The sequence below is a fragment of the Oenanthe melanoleuca genome, chromosome 13 (assembly GCF_029582105.1).
Source record: "Oenanthe melanoleuca isolate GR-GAL-2019-014 chromosome 13, OMel1.0, whole genome shotgun sequence".
Classification (NCBI taxonomy): domain Eukaryota; kingdom Metazoa; phylum Chordata; class Aves; order Passeriformes; family Muscicapidae; genus Oenanthe; species Oenanthe melanoleuca.
In genome coordinates this window covers 13,573,760-13,596,439 of record NC_079347.1, presented here as the reverse complement: position 1 = coordinate 13,596,439, position 22,680 = coordinate 13,573,760, and the positions used below count along the sequence as shown (strand labels likewise).

Sequence of the window (22,680 nt, the reverse complement as noted above, 5' to 3'; positions counted from 1 at the left end):
GGGGCCGGCGCCGGGTCGGGGTTGGGGCCGCGGGCTCCTCCCCTCCGGCCCCGGCCCCGGCCCCGGCCCGGCCTGGCCCGCTACGGGCTGTGCAGGAGGGCCCGCCGGAGGCGGAACACCTCCAGAAAGGAGAAGAGTCCCCGCTTGCGGGCCCCGGGCCCCGCGCCGCCGCCGCCGCCCCCCGCCTTGGCCGCCCCGCGGGCAGCGTCCCCCGCGGCCGCCGGCCCGGCCCGGCCCCGGCCAGCCGCGCTCTTCGCCTTCGCCCCCGGCGCAGCGGCCACGAGGCACTTCTGGTACTGCACCTGTGGGGACACGAGAGGCAGCGCGGGGGCACTCGGCCCCGGGTCACCCCCGCCCACCCCGGGGCTGCGTCTCCAGCGGCGCTCACCATGCAGGCGGCCTGCACCGCCTCCGAGATGGTGCCGGCGTCGGGCTCGCACCAGAAGGCCGCGCACTGGAAGCGTCGCCCCGTGTCCACGATGAGCGCGAAGGTGTGCGCGTCCCGGCCCACGCCCAGGAAGGTCACGTACCGCACCTGGCACTCCCAGATGTGCGCCGCCTCTTCGGGCTCCTGCGGGGACCCCGCGGGCCCATCCAGCCCTGCCGCCCCCCAGGTGCGCTCTGCCGAGGGCAGCGTCGTGCCCGCTCCGGCCACAGCCCCCCGTCCCCTCCCCACCTGCGCCGGGTGCACCCTCATGGCCGTGTCGGACACGTAGATGAGGGAGGGGGTCCAGTTCTCCCGCCCCGGGCGTCTCGTCAGCTTCTCGATGGCGTCGTTCAACACATCCATCCCTGGAGAGAGGGACACCCCATCGCATCGGCCCCGGCTGCGGGCATGGTGTGGGCAGAGGTCGCCGGGCCCCAGGGCACGGAGGGGCTTCCTGGGCGTCCCCCAGCTTCGGGGGAGCAGCGGCGCTTACCCATGGCCCTGGGCACGGGCAGGCTGCCGATGTACAGCGCCTCGTAGGTCTGCATCGACTGCCGCACCGCTTCTAGGATATCCACTGCCAGGACGGGAGAGGTGGGGCTATACCTGTGTCCCTCATTATGTCCCCTCCATCCCCAAGGACCCCAGGGAAACAGCCGGACAAGCCAGAGGGCTCTGGCTCAAAGGCGGACCCTGGCAGAAATGCCACTACCTTGCAGTGGCAGGTCCTCGGCAGAAATGGGCTCCAGCGTGGCGGCACGGGGCAGCCTGCTGCTCGCTACGGCTCGCTCGGCCACGATCTGCAAGAGACGGGGGTCCCGGAGCCTCCCCCCACCCCCGAGATCCCCGAGCCATGCTCACACCCTCCGGGGCCCCTGCACCCCACCTTGGAGCACATCTCATGCAGAGCCTTGGCGATGCCCTTGGCAGGCACATTGCAGTGGAAGACGTGACACTTGAGGACACAGGTGTCCTTGTCACTGGCCACAAAGGCGAAGTCTCTGCAAGGCCACGAGCAAGGCAGTGAGACCCCGAGAGAGGCAGCCCCCTGCCTGTACTGCCCCCAGCCTTGTGCCCCCTTACCTGTCCCTGCAGCCGTGGTGGCAGTCGGGAGGGAGGAGAGGGGACAGGTCACTGCTGGGCTGCCTCCCCCCAAGAGGGTAGAGCCACCCCCCTGGCCCCTGCACCGCTCTGCCCTTGCCCCTGGCACCTGCCATTGTTGCAGCCAACACCCCAGACACGGATGTTGAGGATGGGCTGGCGGTGGATCAGGCTGTGGTCAAGGGGGTCCACCAGGCTCATGGTGTCTTTCTTCAGAATCATCACTAGGTCCTGGCCCTGCAGAGGGGCAGTGGTTCCTTCAGTCTGGCAGACAGCCTGGGCATCCCCAGCATCCAGCCTCTGTGGAGGCAAACCCCTTCACCACAAGCCTACTCCACCCCAGCTGTGAGTCGGGGTCAGTCCTGTTCCTTCCCTGCCCTTCCCAGCTACCATTCCCATGTGTGGGGACACACTCAGGCACTGTTCCCGGGAAACAGCCCTGTCAGACTCACGTTCTCTACATCTGAGATCATCAGATGGATGCTCTGTGTAGAGTTGACTCTACCACCTGCTCCCCTCCAGCCCCAGCAGCAGCAGCCCTGGAGAGGGACCCTGCCTGGCAGCACCGTCCCAGGCTCTTACCTCACCCTGGTTCTCCGCAGAGCCCTGGCCCTTGCTGTTGGAGAGCTGCTGGATGCAGTTGTTGACAGCGATGCTGCTCTTGCCAGGGGCTAGGTCCTCCTCAGGGATCTCCACCCAGCCCAGAGAACGCACAGCAAAGCACTGAGCAGAGACACGAGAGGGTCCAGTGCCACTGGCACAGCCACCTCTGTCCTGCACGCCTCGCCGTGCCAGAGTGGTCACCCCTGCTCTGGTTCCCATCCACGTCCCTGCCAGCTGCCACCCTCCTCCTCTTGTGCCAGCACAGCCCACGATGCGGCAGTGAAGCTGGCGGGTGCAGTACCTTGGAGCCGGGCTCTGCGCTGTGCTGGAAGTCATCTCCATGCCAGGATAGAGAGTGCCTGCAGAGGGATGGGGCAGTCAGGGGAAGCTCCCTCCATGTGCTCCTGGGGCACCCAGGGAAGCATCAGGACACCCTGGAACCGGCAGCTGGGAAGCATCCCATGGGGGTGCTGGTTTCAGCTGCTCTGGGGGGAAGCACCAGGGCCCAGCACCCTGCACTGGTCAAGGATCAATGGTACCCCACAAGCAAGCCAGCAATGCACAAGGATAGCCCTACCTCCGGGACAGTGAAGCCATGGGGCTGGGAATAGGCCGGTCCTTTGCCGAGTGCTTTGCTGCAGGGCCCTGGCATTCCTGGGAGAGAAGAGGAAAGGGGTGACAGCTGCAAGAGAGGCAGTCAGGAGGCACCAGGTAGGAGCCCCCCCTCCCAGGACAGTAACAAGCTTGTGAGCATCTTGGGAAGTCAAGATGAGTCCAACTAGGATGAGCCCTAGGATGGGGCCTGCTGGAGCCTTTCAAAGGGCTTAACCCCAGAATGGGGCTGAGCAGGATTTCAGGGTCACACAGACAAAGTGCTCCAAGGGGAGGCTGGACCAGTCCAGAGGGAATCCAACACCAGCCCTCACATCCCTGCCCACATTCCCTACCCTTCCCTGCAGTGTCTCCTCTCCATCAGCTTCCGTGTGCCCTCCTGGGCTGGTGGTGCGTGCAGGGTGCTGCCACTGTGTCGTGCCTGTTGGCACATGCCAGTAATAGGTACCCAGAGAGTCACAGATTTTCCTCCAGCTTGGGGGAAGGTCAGGGTCTGTCTCCAGGCTCTGGTCGCTCCAGAGGTTGTCTGTGCAGAGAGAGAGTGTGTGAGATACGGGGTAGAGAGGAAGATCTCCCAGCTGCCCTGAGGAGCCAACAGCTTTGCCCAGCAGCAGAAGGGTTTTGCAGCAGCCTCTGGGTGGGTGGCTGGGCATGGGCTAGGAGAGGAGCCTGGCAAGGGAGCATGGCACGATGCCAGCGTGGCTGCAGCAGTGGCAGACCCCAGTGCAGGGCACTGCCTCGCTGGCTCCCGGAGGCACAGCGAGACCCCGGCAGGGCACAGAGGGCAGGGGCAGCCTGGGCCTGCCAGGCTGGGAACCCTGCGGGGCGCCCAGGCGCGGCCGCCAGCCCAATGCTCCCCTGGCCTCGGTGGGGAAAGGGCCCGGGACAGACGCCGGGGCCCGGGCAGCGGATTGTGCCCCGCGGGCTGCAGCTGGAGAGTGCGGTAGGCGAGGCCCCCGCACCCCCAGCCCTGCGGGGGCACCGACTCGAGCCCGTGGCGCAGCACGGCCGGAGCGAGCCCGGGCCCGCGGGGGAGGCGCGCTGCGAGCAGCCAGGGCTGTGGGGCCGGGCGGGGTTCCCGGGGGATGGGGGTCCGGGGGTGGCAGGGTGGGGATGCTCCGGGAGTGGGGAGATATGGAGGTGCGCCCGGGGCGGGTGGGCTCCCGGCGACCTTGGCGGGGCGGGGAGCGGCGGGGCCGGGCCGGGCCGGGCCGGGCGCCGCGGGCCCCGATCAGCACCGCGGACAGCTCCGGGCGCGGCCGCCGCTCCCACCCTCGGGGCCCGGCTCCGCAACCCGACCCGGACCCCGGTCCCGCAACCCGAGCCCGGCCCCGCAACTCCTCCCCGGTTCTGCAAGCCGTCCCTGACCCCGCGGGCTGTGCCCGTGCCCGTGCCCGTGCCCGCCCTGCCCGCCGCGCTGACCGTCGCAGTTGACCAGGACAATGGCCAGCATGTAGTCCTTGCCCAGCATGGCCCCGCCGCCCGCCCGGCGCGGCGCCCCCGCCGCCGCCTGCCCAGCCCCGGAGCCGCGGCGGCTGCGGCGGGAGGGGCGGGACCGGGACCGGGGCGGGCCGGGGGCGGAGGCTGGAGAGAGCCGGGGGGGCGCGCGGGATCGCCGGGACGGAGCTGGGGAAGGGGTGCGGGCGTCCGGGGCCCTTGGGGTGTTCCTGGGGAGGGAAGGGGCTTTTGGGGCTGGAAAGGTTTCTGAGTGCGATAGACAGCAGAGCCAGGTCAGCCCCTTGTGCCCTCAGGTTCCCTTCCCCCGCACCCACTCCTAGGGTTCCTCCATTCCCTTCCCTATTCCCACAGATCACCATCATTCCTCTCCACCCACATTTATCCCATGTTCATTCTCCATTCATGCCCAGGTCTGCCCATTCCCCTTCACCTGTGTCCAGCCTCCATCAGTCAGTGCTGAAGGCACCCAGGTGTCCGTGCTGGTTACCTTCCCTTTCTCTCCAGGGGCCAAGACTTTTTCATCTCCTGTTTGAGACTTTTTACCATTCTGTCCTGGTTAATGCTCAGTACAGAGGGACAGAAGCTCTGGAGGTATTTGATGTACACCTGAATTCCCCATGGAACTCCTTGAGTACTGCTCAGGAAAAAATTCTTCCAAGCTACAGGGGCATGATAAAATATTCCAAGATGGGTTGCTATAGGTGGCTTGCTCAGTCAGTCCATCATGGCCTCTTCATCTTTTCTTCTTCAGAGCAGTTTTTGGACATGCAGAATGAATTTTCCATGTTTGGTCCCTCTCTTTCAGTGAGGCATTGCCTCTTTGCTTGGCCTCATTCATGGATTCCCTGGGATAACATGCCCTTGATTTTGAGAGACACTCCTCTCCTTTATGCATTTTAATCTTACTCACCTGGCCTGAGAACTGCACCAGCTCCATAATCCAGTTTTGCAGTTGTTCACCATAATTTCTGTCTCCCAATGGCAGCTGTTTTTTTGGATACAGGCTTTTTCTTCTGCATCTGTCCAGAGCTACTCAGATTTCTAACACCTGATTCAAGCACTGTGTCCTTGGGCCATTTTTTACCTAACTCAACCTCACACAGCAGAACAGAGGAGGTTTGTGGCTCCCTGAGTTCAGATGTGTCTGAGAGGTCGCAGGTCTCACCCTGACTTCTGCTTTCCCCAGACTTCCACCTTCTCCAGTTTCCAGGAGTGAGCTCCCCGCTACCACAAACCAGTTTATTACAGTGACAGGTACTGCTGAGGTATCCTCTGCTGCACTTGTCTCCTTGTCCTTAACACACATTTCACTTCCAAAAATCACACTCAGCTGATCAGGTGGGAGACAACAACCCCAACACAAACTGTCCTCTTCCTCTTCTGGCCCATCCAATGTGAAGGCAACTCTCTTCTGGCAATGTCATGAAGCTTAAGGATGATGATGGCACTGGTGATATAAGACTTACAGCAAGGGAGGAGAATTTGGGGATGGTGCAGAGCAGAACCTATGGATTGTATGAAATGGCATATGGGATGTCCCATGGGAAGGGGAAAGGGAGGGACTAGGGGAGGAAAAAGCATAGGAAGACAGAAAGAAAAGAGAGAAAATGTTCTGGTGGTGTGTAGGCAGTGGTAGATATGCTTGCCTGCCTCAGCAGCATGTTTCAGCACTGCAGGCTGTCCTAGACCTTCATTAAACAATATTTCTTCTGAGCAGTGGTGCTCCCTGTTCAGAGCTGCCTGGGTGAGAGTGGGGAAGACTTTGGTGGTTCACAAGAGGGAAAAGATAAGGAAAGTGTAAGGATAAGGATAAGGAAAGCCTACGCCCATTCTACTTTTCAGGGAAAGGTATGACACACCTTGTAATCCTACAGCTTTCATAATTTTCTGGTGTTGGCCCTGAAGAGTGAGAGATCTGGGTTTGGTTTGATTTGGTTTGTGCTTGAAGTAGAAGTACAGTGACAAGTGCCATTTTTGGTGCTGGGTTAGAAACCAAAACTCTCTTCTGGCCTGAGTAACGAAATCTTGGACAGGGGGAATAAGATTTCTCCTTGTAAAGACTGAATTTTATCTTCCTAGTACAATCATCTGCTAGATCTCTTCACAATATAAGGGGGATCTCTCAGCCCCTCTGACACTTCGCTCAAAAAGACAAAAACAACTCACATGGCTTCCTTGGAGCAGTCTGGGTTCTCAGATTTTTCAATTGCAGATCAAAAAATTCCTAAAGAGGGTGATTACATGTCATGAAAACACTTCACAGTTGAAATCAGATTCAGATCTCAGCAGGTCCAGCTCAGTTTTATCTAAGATAATGAAATAAAAAACTTGACTCTTAACCAGATATTTTGTATATGCCATGTTTCCAGGGGACAAACATATCAGGTTTCTCTCTGCACTGCTCCTAAGACAAAAGATAATCTCCTTCAAAGAAAATATCCACTTTCCATCAAGTAATTTTTCTGGTTCATGTGTTCATTCATTCTGGAGAAGGAGGTTTCCGATGTGACATATCAATAATTTTCAGGTTATGAAAACCCTTCATAAAAAAAATCAAGTGAAATATTAGGTAGCAATTCTACTCTTCCACTACCTTCTTCCCAGCTATTGGAAAACCAAGATCATGCTATGCAGCCCAGATCCAGTTATGTGTAGTTATCAAATAACCCTGTCCCAACACCCCACCTGGCAGAAAAAACACAGTTTAAGCTGTTTCTGTGCTTCCACCATCACTTATTTCCACCTCAGCTGTGCAAGTTAAGCAAAGACAAAAGGAAGAGGCCAGAAGATGAAATAAGACCAAATAAGTCCAAATCAACCCCCTAAATCTATGGAATCAAGACTTTGAAAAGCAGAAAAAAATCCCAGAGTATCATATTTGAAACTGTAATTCCAATAAGCCTTTTTTTCCCCCTTTCTTTTCTGTTTTACTGTCTGGTTCCTGTAAACAGCACTGATTTGCAGAGCTGCTGTGAGCTATTGGCACTGTGGATTTAATTGGTACATGCAGTTCCATCCCATATCCCACAGAGTTCTCTGGAGCACTGCCTCTTCTGTAAGATTTTTTTTAAGAAATGCTGTTAATATCCTCTGATCATTTCATACCTCTCTTCTGCACAGAGTGCAGAAGTATCCATAGTTTCAATTTCTCAAGCTGCTTCACACACACTCAGATAACACATTTAAATTTTGCTGTCACCCACTATTAATTCATCTCAGAGAGCCTGGGGGTGGGGATTGAGGATGAGGAAATCAATTCCCTGCCAGTCTGAAGCACACACACACTGGAACACAAACGATTAATATGGGGAACCAGTACTTCTCAAAGGAACTTAAAATCAGCAGCTAAAATGTTGAGTGTTAGTATGAGTAAATGCTGCTCTTGGCTTCATCTAATTTCTTGGAGACAGTTCTGATGCTTCCCAGAAGCAGCAGCTCAGGCCACCACACAGCTTTAGCTACCTCATTACTGAGGGAATTAATCAGAACTTTGCAACTCTTTAACCACTGGATCACCAGCACTAATTGGCTGCTTTCCTTTGCTAATTCACAGGATTCCTTCTAGTGATGTGAAAAGGTATCAAGAGGTTCTAAGCATATTTTTGCTGCTTTAAACTAAAATCTAAATGACCTCCATTGCAGCAGTACTCCTCTCATTTTAATTAGTTCCACCACCTAATAGTTATGATGAGTAAAGGCTTGAGGTACATGCTAAAAAGCATCACAAGGAAACACGTAAACCTTAAGCTGTATAAATATGTGGGGGGAAATGTTTCATCAACATCAAACTTTAACTACAGAAATATCTTTTGTCTTCATTTAAGCCAGGTAAGAATTAATGTTTGGTGTTACTACTTAGTTTTTAATAAGGACACTATTTAATTTTAATTTTCTAAGTTGAAGACTATACAATATATTTATATTCAGCAGTTTATGAAGAAGCTCAACTGGCTTTACTGTGAAGATAAAAAACATTATCACCTAAATTTCCACAAATTTAAGCATTTGCAAACAGCTCACTGAGACAATATCTGAAATCACTGTATGGTTTCATGTTTTGTGTTGCACTAGGTTTGTTCTTTTTTTTTTGATTACTACCAGAGCCATCAAACAACAAAAAATCTGGGTTTGTTTTCTTTTTAATGATGAAAATAGATGCTTAATTTACTAAAAAGATTCAATTCATATTTACTATCTGTGCTTCCAGTTTTAACCCTGCTGGAAGTTTTTATTTCAACAGCCTCAGGCTGACATGCACAACCTTTAGAAAAGAGTAACTGCAAACAGAAATTAATGTCCAAAAATGTAATTAAACATTCTAAATGAAAAAGATCAGCAAAGGTGATTTTCAATGCTCTTCTTTGCCCTTTTTATCATGGAGTCATTAAGGTTGAAAAATACCTCCAAAATCACTCAACCTGTGACCAATCACCACCTTGTCAAGCAGACTGGAGCCCTGAGTGCTGGGTCCAGTTGTTTTGTGCACAATTCCAGAGATAGTGACTTCACTCTGTCCTGGGCAGCCTGTTCCAGCCTTATCCACCCTTCCCATGAAAAAATTCTTCCCGATGTCCAACCTGAACCTCCACTGGTGCAGCCTGAAGCCATTTCCTCTTTTCCTGTTCCTTGTTCCCTGGGAGATCTGATCTCCACCCTCCTCTCAGGGAGTTGAAGACAGCTAGAAGGTCCCTCTGAGTCTCCTTTGTTCCAATCTGAGCCCCCTCAGCTGCTCCTCAGAGGACTGGCACTGCAGACCCTTCCCCAGCTCTGGACATCCAACAGCCCCTCAAAGTCTTTCTTTGAGAGGGTCAGAATTGGATGCAGCACTCGAGGTGTGTCTCACCCTGGAGAGAGAGGACCTCTGGTCACACCACAGCAGGTACAGGATGCCCTTGGCGTCCCGACCCTCTGGGCACACTCTGGCTCACGTTCAGCCACTGTGCACCAGCACTCCCAAGGCCTTTTCCAACAGGGCAGCTTTCAGCCGTGCTGCCCCCAGCTTGTGCCGCTCCCCCACACTGCCTTACCTTACCTTTCAACCACTCCCTCGTGTACCTTGTCCCTCCATTGATTATGCCTCACGTGCCTTCTCCTCCCTACCCCTCCCATGCCTTCATTACCTTCACTTGCCGCCTTGCTGTACCAATCCCTCCCTTGCCAGTCTGTTCTTTGTTTTCCCGAGCCCTTCCTGGCCTCGCCTGGAGGTGCCCGGACCCAGGGGAAGGGTTCCCGGACTCGCCCCCGCCTCAGCAGCTCCAGCTCCCCGCGCTGTCCCCACAGACCGCCGGCCCCGCCCATCCCGGGCTGAGGCAGCGCCCGGCCCCGCCAATCCCGGCCCGCCTTTCTCCGCTCTGCCCAATCACAGCCGCCCTTTCAATCCGGCCCCTGTCCCGCCAAGCTCTGCCCGCGCAGTCACGGCCCGGCCCCTCAGCCCGGCCCCGCCGCCCCGTTCGCCTCAGGCGCCGCTCCGGGAGGCGGCGGAGCGGCGGCTTCGCTGCGGCAGCGCGCCGCAGATGCTTCTGGGGCCCAGGAAGGGCCGGCGGGGGCTCCCCGTTCAGGTCCTGGCCGGGAGTTCTCCCCGGGGCAGGAGGGGACGGCGGGGAGCGGGCGCGATCGGCTCCCGGAGCGACGGCGGCGGGAGCAGCGTCTGAGGGAAGAGCGGAGCTCGGGGAAATGAGCGGGCCGGGAAAAGACGGGCCGGGATTGGCTGGGCCGGGCTGCGTTGTTCTGGCAGGAGGTTATAAATAGGGTGTACAGCTAGGGCTGGTGCCAGTGCGGCGGCGCGGACGCGTGTGGGGGCGGGAGATGTAGCGCCGCACCAAGGCCCCTCACAGAACCCATCGGCTCACGGGACAAGGGAGGGGTTGGCATGGTATGACAAGGAAGGCCTTGCATACACCTTCCTTGCCTTAGTTTTCCTTCCCTTACCTTGTTCTGCCTCTGCCTCCTTGCTCTACCTTTTCCTAGCCCCGTCTTACCTTGCTTTCCCTGCCACACCCCTGTCTTATCTTGCCCTTTTATGCACAGAAAAGATGTATAGTTTCTTGATTCATGTGTAACCCTGGTTTAGGGAGCCACATGTTCAAAAACTGACCTGGTTTGTGGACATCCAGCAAAATGTGTGGCTCAGCAGCTAAGAGGGCTGGGGGAACCCCAAGCCACCCACAGGAGACTGGGGGGGGGCTGTCACACTGGTGACTGGAGTTCACTCATGGAGCTCCACCCGGCTGTGGGGGCTTGGCTCTGCACCTGTCACAGGGGTTGGCAGCACCAGGAGTACCCAGAGGGAGAAGGAAACATCACAGCTGCAGAAACATCCACAATGACCTTTAAAGAACAGCTCTGGCTTAACAAGGCAGGTGAGCAAATCCCTGCCCGGAGCAGCAAGCAGAGACAGGAGTCACAGCAGGGGACAGACAGATTTATTATGTTTCTGGGAGCAGCGCCATTACATTTTGCTGAGGATAAGGTCACCCCCTGCAGCCAGAGCAGAAAGATGGGGTGGGATGGTTATTCAAAGAGACAGGAAGAAGGAGCTGCAGCCAAACCCCCAGGATCTGCTGCCAACACGGGGCTCCATGGGTCACTGTGGCAGACGTGTGGCTGGCATATGCCAGAGCCACTTCCACAACATCTTTCCAGCAACATTCCCAAGAGCCAGGGCACGGCACAGGAGTCAGTGCAGCCTCTTGGTTCCCACCAGGGAATGAAGGGCATAAGACAAGAATAAATACAGCTTTCAAAGTCACCTTGACACCCCACCCACTGCTGCACAGCCTGCTGAAGGCATTTACGGAAGGAAATCTGCCAGCTGGAATCCAGCAAAGGAGTAGATGTGCCCGAAGGGTTAACACTGACTTGTTCGTATCCTGATCTCCTCCACCAGGCTCTCCCTGCGAACATTCACCTACACAGGGGGAGCAAAAAGTTGCTTTAATACAGTCCAGCACCTTAACATGTCACCACAGTGGTGGCCCTGTGTCTCAGGAGGTCACATATAGGTGTCACCAGTCTCTCTACAGGGACTGAGTGGGCTGCAGCAGCCACCTGCAAGCTGAACATGTAAGAGCAGGCATGCACCAGCAACCCCAATAAGCCCTTTCCTGCATAATGGTTATGAGAACGATGCTCTTCCAACACTTTCCTATTGGTTCCAAAGCTCCTGATCTAGGTGGTCTTAGCCAGTGACCTATGCACTGATTCCAGTGCTGCCTGTTTTTGGAATCTGTCCTGAGACAACAGGCATAGAGCAGCCCTGCAGTTCAGTGCTAACCAAGTTCTGTTAAGTCTCACACATTCCAAGAGCACCACTGAATCACCCTTCCATGCTCCAGGCTCCTGAACTGAGGGGTTCAAGGAGGCCACAGGATGGGAAACACTCCAAAGCTACAGACAATAGCACTTCATGACTCCAGGAATCTGCATGGGGCAAGGAACTGGGGTGTTACAGAAGCTGCTAGAAACATCACTGGGTCTGGAGCTGGTTTGAGCTGGGCTGAAGGGTCACATGGCCAACCCCACCATGCCACAGGCCATACCTCCTCCCTGGTTGCCACAATCCGCAGCTTGACGACTCCATCTTTGAGCTCCTGCTCACCCACAATGGCCACAAGAGGGATGCCTGTATCCTCACAGTACTGCAGCTGATTCAGCAGCTTGGGGTTCTTCTTGTACAGCATCTCTGCCTGGGAAAAAGGCAGAGCACAACACCATCATCAAACTGGGAAGTTTCACTGGACCCCTTCAATCAGGCACTGCTGGACTGGTCTGCTGAGTGTGGGGTTGTGTGGTGGAGGCAGGATGGACTCATGAAGGCTGGGCACAGTTCTATCCTGAACTGCAGGTTCAACAAGGCCTTGCAGTTATAGGGCTAACCAAGTACTGCTGCCCAGCCCTTCCTGGAGAGTGCATGATTTGGGACACTGTGAAAAGGAAGGTCCATTCATGAAGGCAGTCTGCTCCCCCCAACTCCTTCCCTAAGCAAAGCCAGATCTGGTCCATTCCTGGACAGAGAGTAAACCAGGCAGCTCTTGACTTTGCCATCGCCCAGTCATACCTTGATTCCAGCATCCCAGAGCTCAGAGATGAGCTTCAGTCGCTCTTCAAGGAGCTTCTTTTGGGCAGAGGCCACCAGCACCTGGGTCTCCGTTGTCCTGACCTTTTCCTCAGAGGCCTAGAGTGGGGACAAGACCCAAAAGATGCCACAGACACCTGAGATTCTACCAGCAGGATGGGTCACCACTCAGCTCCATCAATCTAGCCGTGAAGAGGACTGGGCTCAGAGGGACCAACAGCATTAACTCAGAGTTAGGGAGATCCCACAAATCCCATCCAAAGCAGAATCAATTTTCCATGATGCGTGCTTAACACGGCTTCCCTCATGTTTCTCCACACCCAAGGACCTCCTAAATATCTGCTCTGAGCAGCTCAGAAGCAACACACCCAGGAGGTGGTAGACACAGGCAGCTGCCTGCTCTACAGCTGAGATTGTAACTATGGGTTAAACAGCAGCAAGCTGAACACTCCACCAGCCCCTCTGGCAGATGCTGCATACTCCACGTGGCATTTCCCTGCTGCCTTGCTGAAGGGAGCAGCCTTTAAAAGGTCACCTGCAAAGGAACAAACCTGGCCAGGACTGGAGGTGGTGGGGGAGGAATTCAGCTTCTATTTAGAAATTCCAGTTGTGTCTGGCTGCCAAGAAAGAACAGCAGACGACTGGGAAGGGGAACGTGTAGTCACATTTTGGGAGCTTACAAAGAGCTATTTAATACTTTAATAATTGGGTATTGGATTGGGATGGAGAACAGTACAACTTTGAGGAGGGGGGAGAGGAAAAAGCTATCTGGTAAACCCTAGAAGCACTGCAGTTCCTGCCCTGGAACATGTGATCCCCGTCTGGTCTCTGTAGTGCCATAGGCAGGATGAACAGACGTGTGAGGCTACTGCCTCCCTTGCAGAACAATGCTGCCTCACCAAGGAGGACGTGGGCTCACATGGTTGCCTAATGTAGTGGGGAACACTAAGGTACCTGCCCTGGGCACCTGCCTTGCTGAGGATTAAAGCTGCAGCTGGAGAAGCCATGCCTGAGGGCTGTGGGAAGAAGGGTCTTGTCTCCAGTGGGAGCCCCAGATATCACCAGATATCGGGCCAGGTGAGAGAACTGGAGGTTATATCCTGGTTCTGACTCCTGATGCAGAGCACAGCAGAGGCTTGGCTGGCTTCTCCAAAGCCTGGGACAAGGAGCACTCACTTCAGCATCTGAGTGGGGATTAAACATGCTTAGCTGAGCACCAAAGGCACCTACTCATTGGAGCCCTGAAGCCTGAGAGTTTTCAACTTTCAGTGCTTTCTGGCACTGATCCCCAAAATAATACTTTTGACTTGAGGCCTTGGAGAAGGCTTCCAAAATTGAGTGATGGAGTTGGGATCACTGGTGTGTAGTTTGGATAAAAGTGTGTAATATCACATGAAGGGTTTGGAATTTGGGGGTTTAGAATATAGTAATAGGTATGGGACAAGATGGACGTTCTAGAAGAGTGTCATTTTCTTCCTTGTTGTTCCTTCTTCTTGGTTTTAAGTAGTAGTTTTTGGTTGGATAGAAAGTACTGTAGTGTGGGTCACGGGTGTTTGGTCATTGGGTCAAAAGTATAAATAATATGTTAGTTTTTAATTGGACTGTTTGCCTTTGAACAACTAACTCTGAACATGAAAATCCTGTCTCTTGTGCTTCAATCCTAACTCTGAGAGAAGGCAGAGAAAAAAAAAAAAAGCTAGCCACTAATACCTACCTCCAGTCTCTGTTCCAGGATGGAGAAGATCCGCTCGATGCCAATGCTGACCCCCACACAGGGCACCTTCCTGCCCTTGGGATCAAACATCCCCACCAGCCCGTCGTAGCGGCCGCCTCCAGCCACGCTCCCAACGCCGACCGGCTCCTCCCCGTGCTCGTTGTCCTGCTGCAGCAGCACAGCCTCAAAGATCACCCCTGTGTAATAGTCCAGGCCCCGCGCCAGGCTCAGGTCGAAGGAGATCTGCAGGGCACAGGGGCGGCCCCGTCACCGGCTGCTCGGAGCCCACGGGGGCAGCACCCCCTCTTGCCCCCACAGCTCCTCACCTTGCCTGTGATGCCAAACAGGGTCAGGTACTCAAACAGCAGCTTCATGTCCCCCAGCCCTTCCCTGGCCAGCTTGTTCTGGGATAGCTTTGGGTCCTGGAGAAGCCGCTCAATCAGGTCCAGCCCACCTGTGGGGACCAGCCATGCCTCAGGTGTGCTAGGGCAGCAGCACCTGGCACAAGGCCCTGGCCAGCTGGGTGTGTGCCCTGCACCTTCCATCCCCAGCCCAAAACAAGGCCAAGGTGGTGCTCACCATGGAGCTGGACATACTCCCCAATGTGATCTGCAGCCTCAGGAGAGAGCCCCTTCTCTCCCACCATCTCACTCCTCACTTCTTCCCATGGCATCTGTAGGGGAGAGAAGGGTATCAGTTGCTGCACCAGGGATACAGGCTCTCCTCTGTATGGCAGAATCCCATCCTCATGGTTAGAAGGTGCACGAGAGAAGCAGCAGCTCTCAGAGCTGCACAGCCTGTTTGTATCCCAACTCTATAAAAATACTTTTAGTTTCATTTCTGGCCAGAATCAAATATTAGCATTGTATAACCACCAAGTCTGAGAACCATCTTGCTTCTGTGGTTTCCCTGGTTAGGTACTTAGTCACCACCCAGGAAAGTGCTGCTGATCATGGAATCACCTGGAAAAGTGTGAGGTATTGCTTGGTTAATGGAAAAAACCCAATGTAAGCAGCATTTTCCAACCAATTCTCATGGACCATGGTTCACTCCCTAAGGCTCCAGCAGCAGCAGATGCAGCCTGGGGCTCCAGCCCATACCTTATCCAGTTTGTCAACGCTGGAGCAGATGGTTCGGAATTTGCTGTCCGGGACGCCACAAACTGCAAACATCCCATCAAGGATGCGCCGGTCATTGACCTGGGGGAAGGAGCAGCACATCAGGAATTATCAACTCAAGCAGATGCTTCAGCAGCATCCTGTTTCATTCCCCTGTAGTTTTAAGCATGGAACAGAACATAGGAGATGTCTGTCAAGGGTGTTTTTTGCTGTTTGTAATTTCTGTTTCCCATTCTTGGCGAGCTGAGCTTCCCAGAACAGATCAAGTAGCACAACTGACATCTACCAAGCCTGGGCAGAGCCATCAAATTTCATTCTAGACCCACAGACACCTCCACTCAACAGAGGAAAAAAAAACATTAGGGCCTATGATTCCCCTCATGTGGACATGTAAAAACAGCTCAAGAACAGACCACAGCCAAAGAGATGAATTCTGAGTATTACCCCACATTATCAGCATAAGATAAAGGGACATCTGATTATGTTAAATCCTCAAAGAGGATTTTTTTTAATGACAGTATAGTGAATTCTGTAGCTCAATTATGCCCTGTAAGAGTACGTAATTAAGGCCAAAGACTCAGCTGGATTCAACATTTCCATGGGTAATGAGAATATCTACAATTAGTCAGAAACAAAGCAACTGTACAGGAATTTGGAATCCAGATCAACATGAACCAGAAAGTGCCTTGTGAGAGACAAGAATAACCACAGGCAAGTTATTCTGCTGCTCCCTGCTGCAGGAGTGTCTTCATCCTCAAAGGCCCCACTTTTACCATTGCACAAACACCCAGTTCCTTCATCTCACCCAGACAGGTTCCAGGGGAAGTACCCAACCCCTGTCCCATGGGGCTGCAACAGGAACACAGCATCCAGCCTGCAGTACCCAGGAATGGCCCAGCTCCAGGTCCCTCATAGATCCCACTGCCTTCCTGTGCATCCAGCACTCCTACCCACTGCTCTCCTGTTCCTGTGCACCCTTCCCATCCTGCCTCACTTACATATCTGAGCACCATTTGCTGCCATCCCAAGGGAACAGAGGTGTCTGGAAGCAAATAGCACAGCAGGGCACAACTCCTGGTCTAGAAATGCTTCAGTTCTAAAAAGGACTTGGTGGAAAGGCAGGAGTCTGCAGGCAACACCACACACACTGAGCAGATGCCTGCTAAGGAGACATCAGAAGCTGGGATAAGGGCAGGAATCCTGGAACAGAACCCGTTTTACTGCAGGCAGTGAATATGACAATCACTGCTTAGACAGATATTAGGAAGATATCTTTTATTATTGGGGCAGTGAGGACCTGGCACAGGTTGTCCAGAGAAGCTGTAACTGCCCAATTCCTACAAGTATTCAGGACCAGGCTGGACAGGGCTCGGAGCAGCCTGGTCTAGTGGAAGGTGTCCCTGCTCATGGCAGGGTAATGGAACTGGATTATATTTAAGGTCTTTTCCAACCCAGACCATTCTATCATTCTAGCTGGCTGTAGGAATTTTTCAAGGGACCACAGTTAGTTCTGGAGAGAACACTATCAGGTGCAGCCTCAGGAAAACTCCTGTCATTCCCAGCTCAAAGCAAATCCAAGTAGAGATCCAAATCTTTAGCACAAGGGGAAGCACATTTGCTTCCAGGCAGAGAAGAGGGACAAACTTGTGGGTAAGCCTTAAAGTGGGAAGAGGTGCTACTGTGTAAAACCACAGAACAATGACCACTGCTTCCCACCATGGCACAGAGAACCCACTCAGTCTCACCTTGATGACAAAGTCCCCGAGCTGCAGGTCACTCAGGATCTCGTGCACAATCTTCAGGCACTCAGCATCAGGAATCATGGGGTCAAACTGTCCAGCGATGTCAAAATCCTGGGGGCAGAGGAAAAGACAGTGAGCAATTCAGCACCACAGCATGGCTGCAGAAAATCAGCTTCAATACACAACTGGTAACAGCAGTTTATACACAAAACCCAGCAGAACTGGGATGTGAGGGAGCACTATCCCTTACAGATTCAATCCAGAAAGGACAGGATGTGGGTTAGGACCTCTACCATGGAAGGCAGCAGTGCTCTCATGTCCACTGCATTTCAAAGAGTTTGTACACTCTGACCTGCTCCCCTGACCCAGCAGTTGCTGTGTGACACTGAAACAGAGATCCTCAAAAAAACAACAGAAAGAAGAAGCAGCAATAAGTAAACAGAATCAGGAAGGGGAGGAAAAAACTGCTTCTCATTTGCTAAATTTACTATTATATTTACTAAATGCCAAATGTTTCACCTTGATTCTTAGGGCACTTTTTTAATACATATGCCAATCAAGTTAATGATTAGGGAAGGCAAGAGAAGCAAAACCTGAGTTTCAACTGCTAAGAGAGAAAAAGGAATCAGGAACCCTGAGTGGTCCCCACCAGGGACCACCAGAACTAGCACACAGAAGAAGCAAAGCCCAACATCAAGATGCTTTAATAGGCTGGTCTTCCACAATTAGAAACATCAGTGTTCAGAGAGAAATAAAACAAAGAAGCAGCAAGAGAGTCCTGTTCAACTCCTGTTTAGGAATCCCCAATTTTAAAATCTTCAGTGAGATTTTAGGTACAAGAATAATTTTCATTATGTGGATATATTTCAACAGGGCTTCACCAAGTTCTCAAAATAAACTGGGGAAGTCCAGGAAGAGATGGGACCACATAGTTAATTCCTGATCAGCTGAGTGCAAAAAGGGCTGATGCAATCCCTGGGAAAGTTGGGTGAGGAAGCATAGGAAGTGTACAGGAAGTCAGGAAAGTGATGATATCACTGTAAATGGCACAGATGAAATCTCACTGAAAAAAAAAACAGGGGCTGGTAAATTATTTTGAGGAAAAGCTACAGGAAAAGGTGTTAGGCTGAGAAAAGAATGAAAACACCTCCAAGAAGAGAACATGAAAAAGGTAACAGAGCTTGATTTACGTGGTTTAAGGAGGGGAAGATTTCTCTAAACATTTCCCATATGTTTGCCTGGGAAAGAGGAAGAATACAGGACAGCTACTGTTTTAAGAGCTGAACTTTTTAAATGAGAGGAAGAAAACAATCAGATACAAGTAAGTTTAGCCTGGATATTACAAGACCATTTCTAGCTATCCTAGGAGTGAAATCTTGGAGTAGGAGATGAGACAGGAGGCAATGACCCGAAGTCATCTGGAAACAAGAATTACCAAGCCAAAGCTGGAAGAAGGTATTCCCAGGGGTTGTATAATGAAGTAGGAATATTCTCAAACAACAAAAAAAAATTGTTTGCAATAAGAGTCCCTGGGGACTGCATCAGCAAAGCAGAGCAAAGCTGCTCCTTGGGGCTACTACAAGAAAGCCAGGAAGGAAATTACTTTGTTACTTGTTCTGTAACTTGGCCTCTGGGTTTTCCCTTCCTTTGAAGTTAAAATTGACTAAACATGGAAGGGAAGTAGCCTATGCTACTGCCTTGCCTGGTTAGTATGTCCTGCTAACACACCCAGAGCTGAACTGTTGCCAGATTTGGGATCAGATGGAAATTCTACCCCACCACCCATCCAACAAGCACTGTGGAGTGGAGCAAGGAGCTGCCCTCCCATACAGAGCAAAGGAGGTGACACCTGGGGGCTCTATGACAAAGTTCCACACCATGCCAGCCCTGTGTCACAGCTGTCATGCCCACTCTCCAGTTGTTCTTCACACTCATAAGGACACATTAAGGAGATGAGTGGATCCTTCAAAGCTTTCCACAGCCACGAGGAAGGGTAACACAGCTGTTATTTTGACAGTGCTATGCATCCACAGGTGCTGCCCAGCCCCGAGCCAGACTCACACACTGGTAGAACTCGCGGTAGCGGCCTCTGGTCATGGCAGGGTTGTCCCTCCTGTACACCTTGGCAATGTGGTAGCGCTTGATGTTGGTGATCTTGTTCATGGCCAGGTAGCGAGCAAACGGCACCTGAGACAGAGAGTTAAGGACAAGAACAAGAAGGGATCATCCTCCCCACTTATCAGTCACAGGCAGTGCTGAGTCCTCACTGTCTCCCTGGGGCAAAGAAGTGCCTAGAGACAGCTGGAGTTATCACAGCTCCCCAGGGTCTCCACACATGCTGCCTCCAAGTGTCCCTGCAGGCTTCTTCCAGCAGCACCTCAGGCTGTATCTCAGACTCACATGGGCTCTGTGCTGCAGCAGCCTGGCCTGGGAACCCTTCCTGGGAGAAACCACACTCAGTACAGATCTTCTGAACTTCCACACACATGGGGCATGAAGCTGTGTCAGGGGAGGGTCAGGCTGGTTATCAGGAAAAGGTTCTTCCCTCAGAGAGTTGTTTGGCATAGGCACAGGCTCCCCAAGGAAGTGGTTGTGGCACCAGGCCTGACAGAGCTCAAGGAGCATTGGGAAAACCCTCTCAGGCACTTGGCTGGAGTGTCCTGTGCAGGGTCAGGAGTTGGACTCAAAGAATCTTGGGGTCACTTCCAACTCAGGATATACCATGATTCTAAACATTCCTTCACTGAACAGAGCAATGCAGAGTAAATAATCAAGCAAGGGTTCTGCACCCACTGAACCACACTGCCTGTTCATGCTCTCCTTATCAGTTTGGGGTCCTCCCTCCCCCTCAGGACAGCAGTGCCCCAAAAGGAGAACAGACAAGGCCCCTCAGCACCAGCTGTGGCAGGATACTGTCAGGTCATAGCGCAGGGACAGCAGCTCTCCTCCCTGATCTTTTAGATCATAGATGAGCTTCGAGTCTTCACCATATTTCCCTGTCAGTGTCTCCTACAACAAAACAACAAATGAACAAACAGCACCTTTAGTGACAGGGGATCAGCTCTAGACACAGAGAAAACAAGGACAGAAAGGGAGAATGCCTAGGAACAGAAGTAGGAAACTCAACCCTCAACACTCTGAGCTGCAGGATCCTCACCAGCTCAGCCACCCTACTGTGTCCTCACCCACCTTCAGCTCGAACACCGGCGTGTCAATGACCTCGGCTCCGTGGCGCTTGAAGCACGAGATGATGGCTTTGAAGGCTCTCTCACGGATGGCCATTTCCTTGGGGCCAAAATCCCGTGTGCCCTGGGATGAGGGAAGAAAAGGAGCAGGCACAAAATCAGAAAAACGCCAGAAGCAATATGAAGAAGATGCCATACTGCTAACAGAGCCAGAGAGACCAGGTCCAGACACCAGTTATTGGTAAACAGCACTAAAAATGTTGGAAAATATCAGGACACAGCTCAGACAGAGTCTGCCAAGGTCTGCGGAGCAGAACCTAAGTCAGGAGTCCCACAGTACAGGAAACAAATTAGGAGATAAAACAGATCCAGCAGTCAGAGTTCAGAGCCTGACAGTGCAACCAGGACCTGTCCTCAAGTCTGATTCAGACTTATTAGCCAGACTCCTGCCCAAGGAACCACACAAAAGGTGGAAGCAGAGGACAGACACGCTCTGAAACTGTGGAACGACCATCAGCTCTGCAATTTCCAAACATAGAGACGAATAATTTTTCAAAATGCAGCACCTGTGAAATGTCTGTCTACAATTCACAGGGCCATGCACCCTTTCCATTTCTTTGGTGTCATGGATCACTGAATTATTTCTGTGACCACCTTTATGCTCTCAGTAATGTAAAAATCATTGTTAATTAGCTAGACCTCCAACTTCCACTTTATAAAACCAGTTAGGAAGGAGGAAGCACCCTCACCCACAGATCACTCAGGTGGCCTTCAGCTGTCAAGGATAAGCCTGAGATGGGCTGGAAACTCAACTGAGTTTCTCTGGCACTCAGCAGGGCTGCAAAATCCCCTTCTCCACACTTTTAAACAGTGAAACACCGTTCCATTTTCCAGGTATCACACTGCAATTACATTCAACAAAATAGATCATAAAGGAAATGGACAAAGGAGACATTTAAACATCGGGAATAAATTCTTCCCTGTGAGGTTGCCCAGAGAAGCTAAGGCTGCCCCATCCCTGGAAGTGTCCAAGGCCAGGCTGGATGGGGCTTGGAGCAACCTGGAATAGTGTAAGGTGTCCCTGCCCATGGCAGGGGGTGGAACGAGATGAGCTTTAAGGTCCTTTCAAGCCAAACCATTCCATATTTCTATGATTTCCTGTGTCAGTGGCATCAACATAGCCTGGTTTGTGAACATATACATAACTGTCTCCATGCCACAGCATGGAAACAAGTGGTCTCTGATCAGATGCCAGTGATGAAGCATCCCAGTTACAAAGTACTTCAGCAGAAATTGCATTATGGACACGATTCTTAGGAGCTTGGAGACTGAAAAACTACTTGTAAAGGAAGGGCCCATCCACAAGAGGACACAGAAATTCCAGCAGCTGGCCAGACCTGTTCAGCAGATGGGATTATTCAGCCCCTCAGACTAAGGGTAGATATGAGCCCTCTCACACTGGGCAGCTACAATAATGCTTGATAAGAAGGGAATTTCCTGGCCACACCAGCAGTGGTTGGAACATCACAGAAGCACCCAGAAGCCTCTAAGGTGGTGAGTATCTGGGTTAAATGCTGTCAGGGGATGTTTTCATCCCTCTCCCCTCTGCTGTTAAAACCGAAAGTGAAAACAGAAATGCGAACAAAGACAGGTGTGGCCATGCTGGACTTTTGCTCACAGATGTGAGGTGCTGGCTGTGTGTATGGGGGGAGGACATGCATACAGAGGGGCACAGGAGTGTGCTTTGGGGAGTTACCTTCGGGGTCTTGAGCACAAACTTGTGTTTCCCCTCATCTGCCCCCAGCTGTGCCTTCATCTCGAGCAGCTTTGTCACTTCCTTTGCAATCTGGGGATGGAGCAAGGAGGGAGATGGGCATAAAACCACTCACCAGGCTCAGCCCACTGCCTTCCCCAGTACCTTCAACCTCAGCATTCCCATAGCACCTGGACTCCACAACCTCAACACACCCACTATTCCCAGTTTCTCAGCAACCAGAGGACATTCCCTGCCTGTCTCCAGTACTTCCCCCTTCTCATACAAGCACCTCTATTCCAGAAAGCAAACACCCCCACCATTCCCTGACTCCCACGACCTCCATTACCATCCACAGCTATCTCCACCACCAGCAGCTCTTGCTCCATGCACCAGCAGTTTCCAGCATCCTCCTCCCAATCCTAACTCTCCCTAAATCTTTCCCTTCAATCTAACATCACTATCACCACCACGAGTCTCCCCTGCACCCTCAGCCCTTCCCGACGCCCCCAGCCCAGTAACCTTTACACCAGTACTCCCAGTTCCCCTCCCGCCGCCCAGCTGCTCTCCCAGCGCAGCCCCGGTGCCCTCAGCTCCTTCAAGCCCCTCACACAGCCAGCGCCCCAGTTCTCATTCCCCGCCCGTCCCAGCGCGCCGCTCCCAGTCCTACTGCTGGTCCCCCCGCACGCCATTCCCAGCGATACCGCAGCCCCGCACCTCGTCAGGATCGGCCTTGTCCTGTTTGAGCCTCCGCACGGCGTCCGCCTGGGCCCGCACCGCCGCCTCCTCCGCCGCCATGGCGAGTCCCGCCCGCGCCGCGCATGCGCCACTCCCGCGCCGCCACCGCGCACGCGCAGCGCCGCCGCCGCGGGGAAGTAAAAGGCGGAGGCTGC

The 22,680-nt window shown here is 53.2% G+C and overlaps 2 protein-coding genes across 2 annotated transcripts; both read right to left on the bottom strand.

Moving 5' to 3' along the window:
* Positions 1-4: 4 nt before the first annotated feature.
* Positions 5-7,780, bottom strand: APBB3 (amyloid beta precursor protein binding family B member 3). Its single transcript, XM_056502490.1, has 12 exons — positions 4,166-7,780; positions 3,079-3,269; positions 2,709-2,785; positions 2,433-2,490; positions 2,111-2,251; positions 1,638-1,765; positions 1,511-1,516; positions 1,314-1,428; positions 1,140-1,227; positions 921-1,004; positions 389-792; positions 5-302 (listed from the first exon to the last, which is right to left on the bottom strand). Exons 1-12 carry the CDS (start codon positions 4,212-4,214, stop codon positions 81-83), a joined length of 1,563 nt encoding a protein of 520 aa, XP_056358465.1. The 5' UTR covers positions 4,215-7,780; the 3' UTR covers positions 5-80.
* A 2,821-nt stretch (positions 7,781-10,601) lies between these two features.
* On the bottom strand, positions 10,602-22,680 carry LOC130258791 (histidine--tRNA ligase, cytoplasmic). Its single transcript, XM_056502486.1, has 13 exons — positions 22,505-22,680; positions 21,791-21,880; positions 20,039-20,158; positions 19,763-19,858; positions 18,911-19,036; positions 16,853-16,960; positions 15,090-15,188; positions 14,569-14,662; positions 14,316-14,443; positions 13,990-14,232; positions 12,258-12,374; positions 11,740-11,886; positions 10,602-11,108 (listed from the first exon to the last, which is right to left on the bottom strand). The coding sequence occupies exons 1-13, from the start codon at positions 22,583-22,585 to the stop codon at positions 11,049-11,051; spliced, it is 1,509 nt and encodes a 502-aa protein (XP_056358461.1). The 5' UTR covers positions 22,586-22,680; the 3' UTR covers positions 10,602-11,048.

Coding starts and splice junctions, on each gene's coding strand:
- APBB3 (XM_056502490.1), bottom strand. CDS start 4,214: ATGCTGGGCAAGGACTACATGCTGGCCATTGTCCTGGTCAACTGCGAC. Junction 2,491..2,708: donor ATGGCTTCACTGTCCCGGAG/GTAGGGCTATCC, acceptor ATCCCTCTGCAG/GCACTCTCTATCCTGGCATG. Junction 793..920: donor GCCCGTGCCCAGGGCCATGG/GTAAGCGCCGCT, acceptor CCCTCTCTCCAG/GGATGGATGTGTTGAACGAC.
- LOC130258791 (XM_056502486.1), bottom strand. CDS start 22,585: ATGGCGGCGGAGGAGGCGGCGGTGCGGGCCCAGGCGGACGCCGTGCGG. Junction 15,189..16,852: donor TCGGGGACTTTGTCATCAAG/GTGAGACTGAGT, acceptor TCCTTCCCCCAG/GTCAATGACCGGCGCATCCT. Junction 11,109..11,739: donor TTGTGGCAACCAGGGAGGAG/GTATGGCCTGTG, acceptor CCCCCTGTGTAG/GTGAATGTTCGCAGGGAGAG.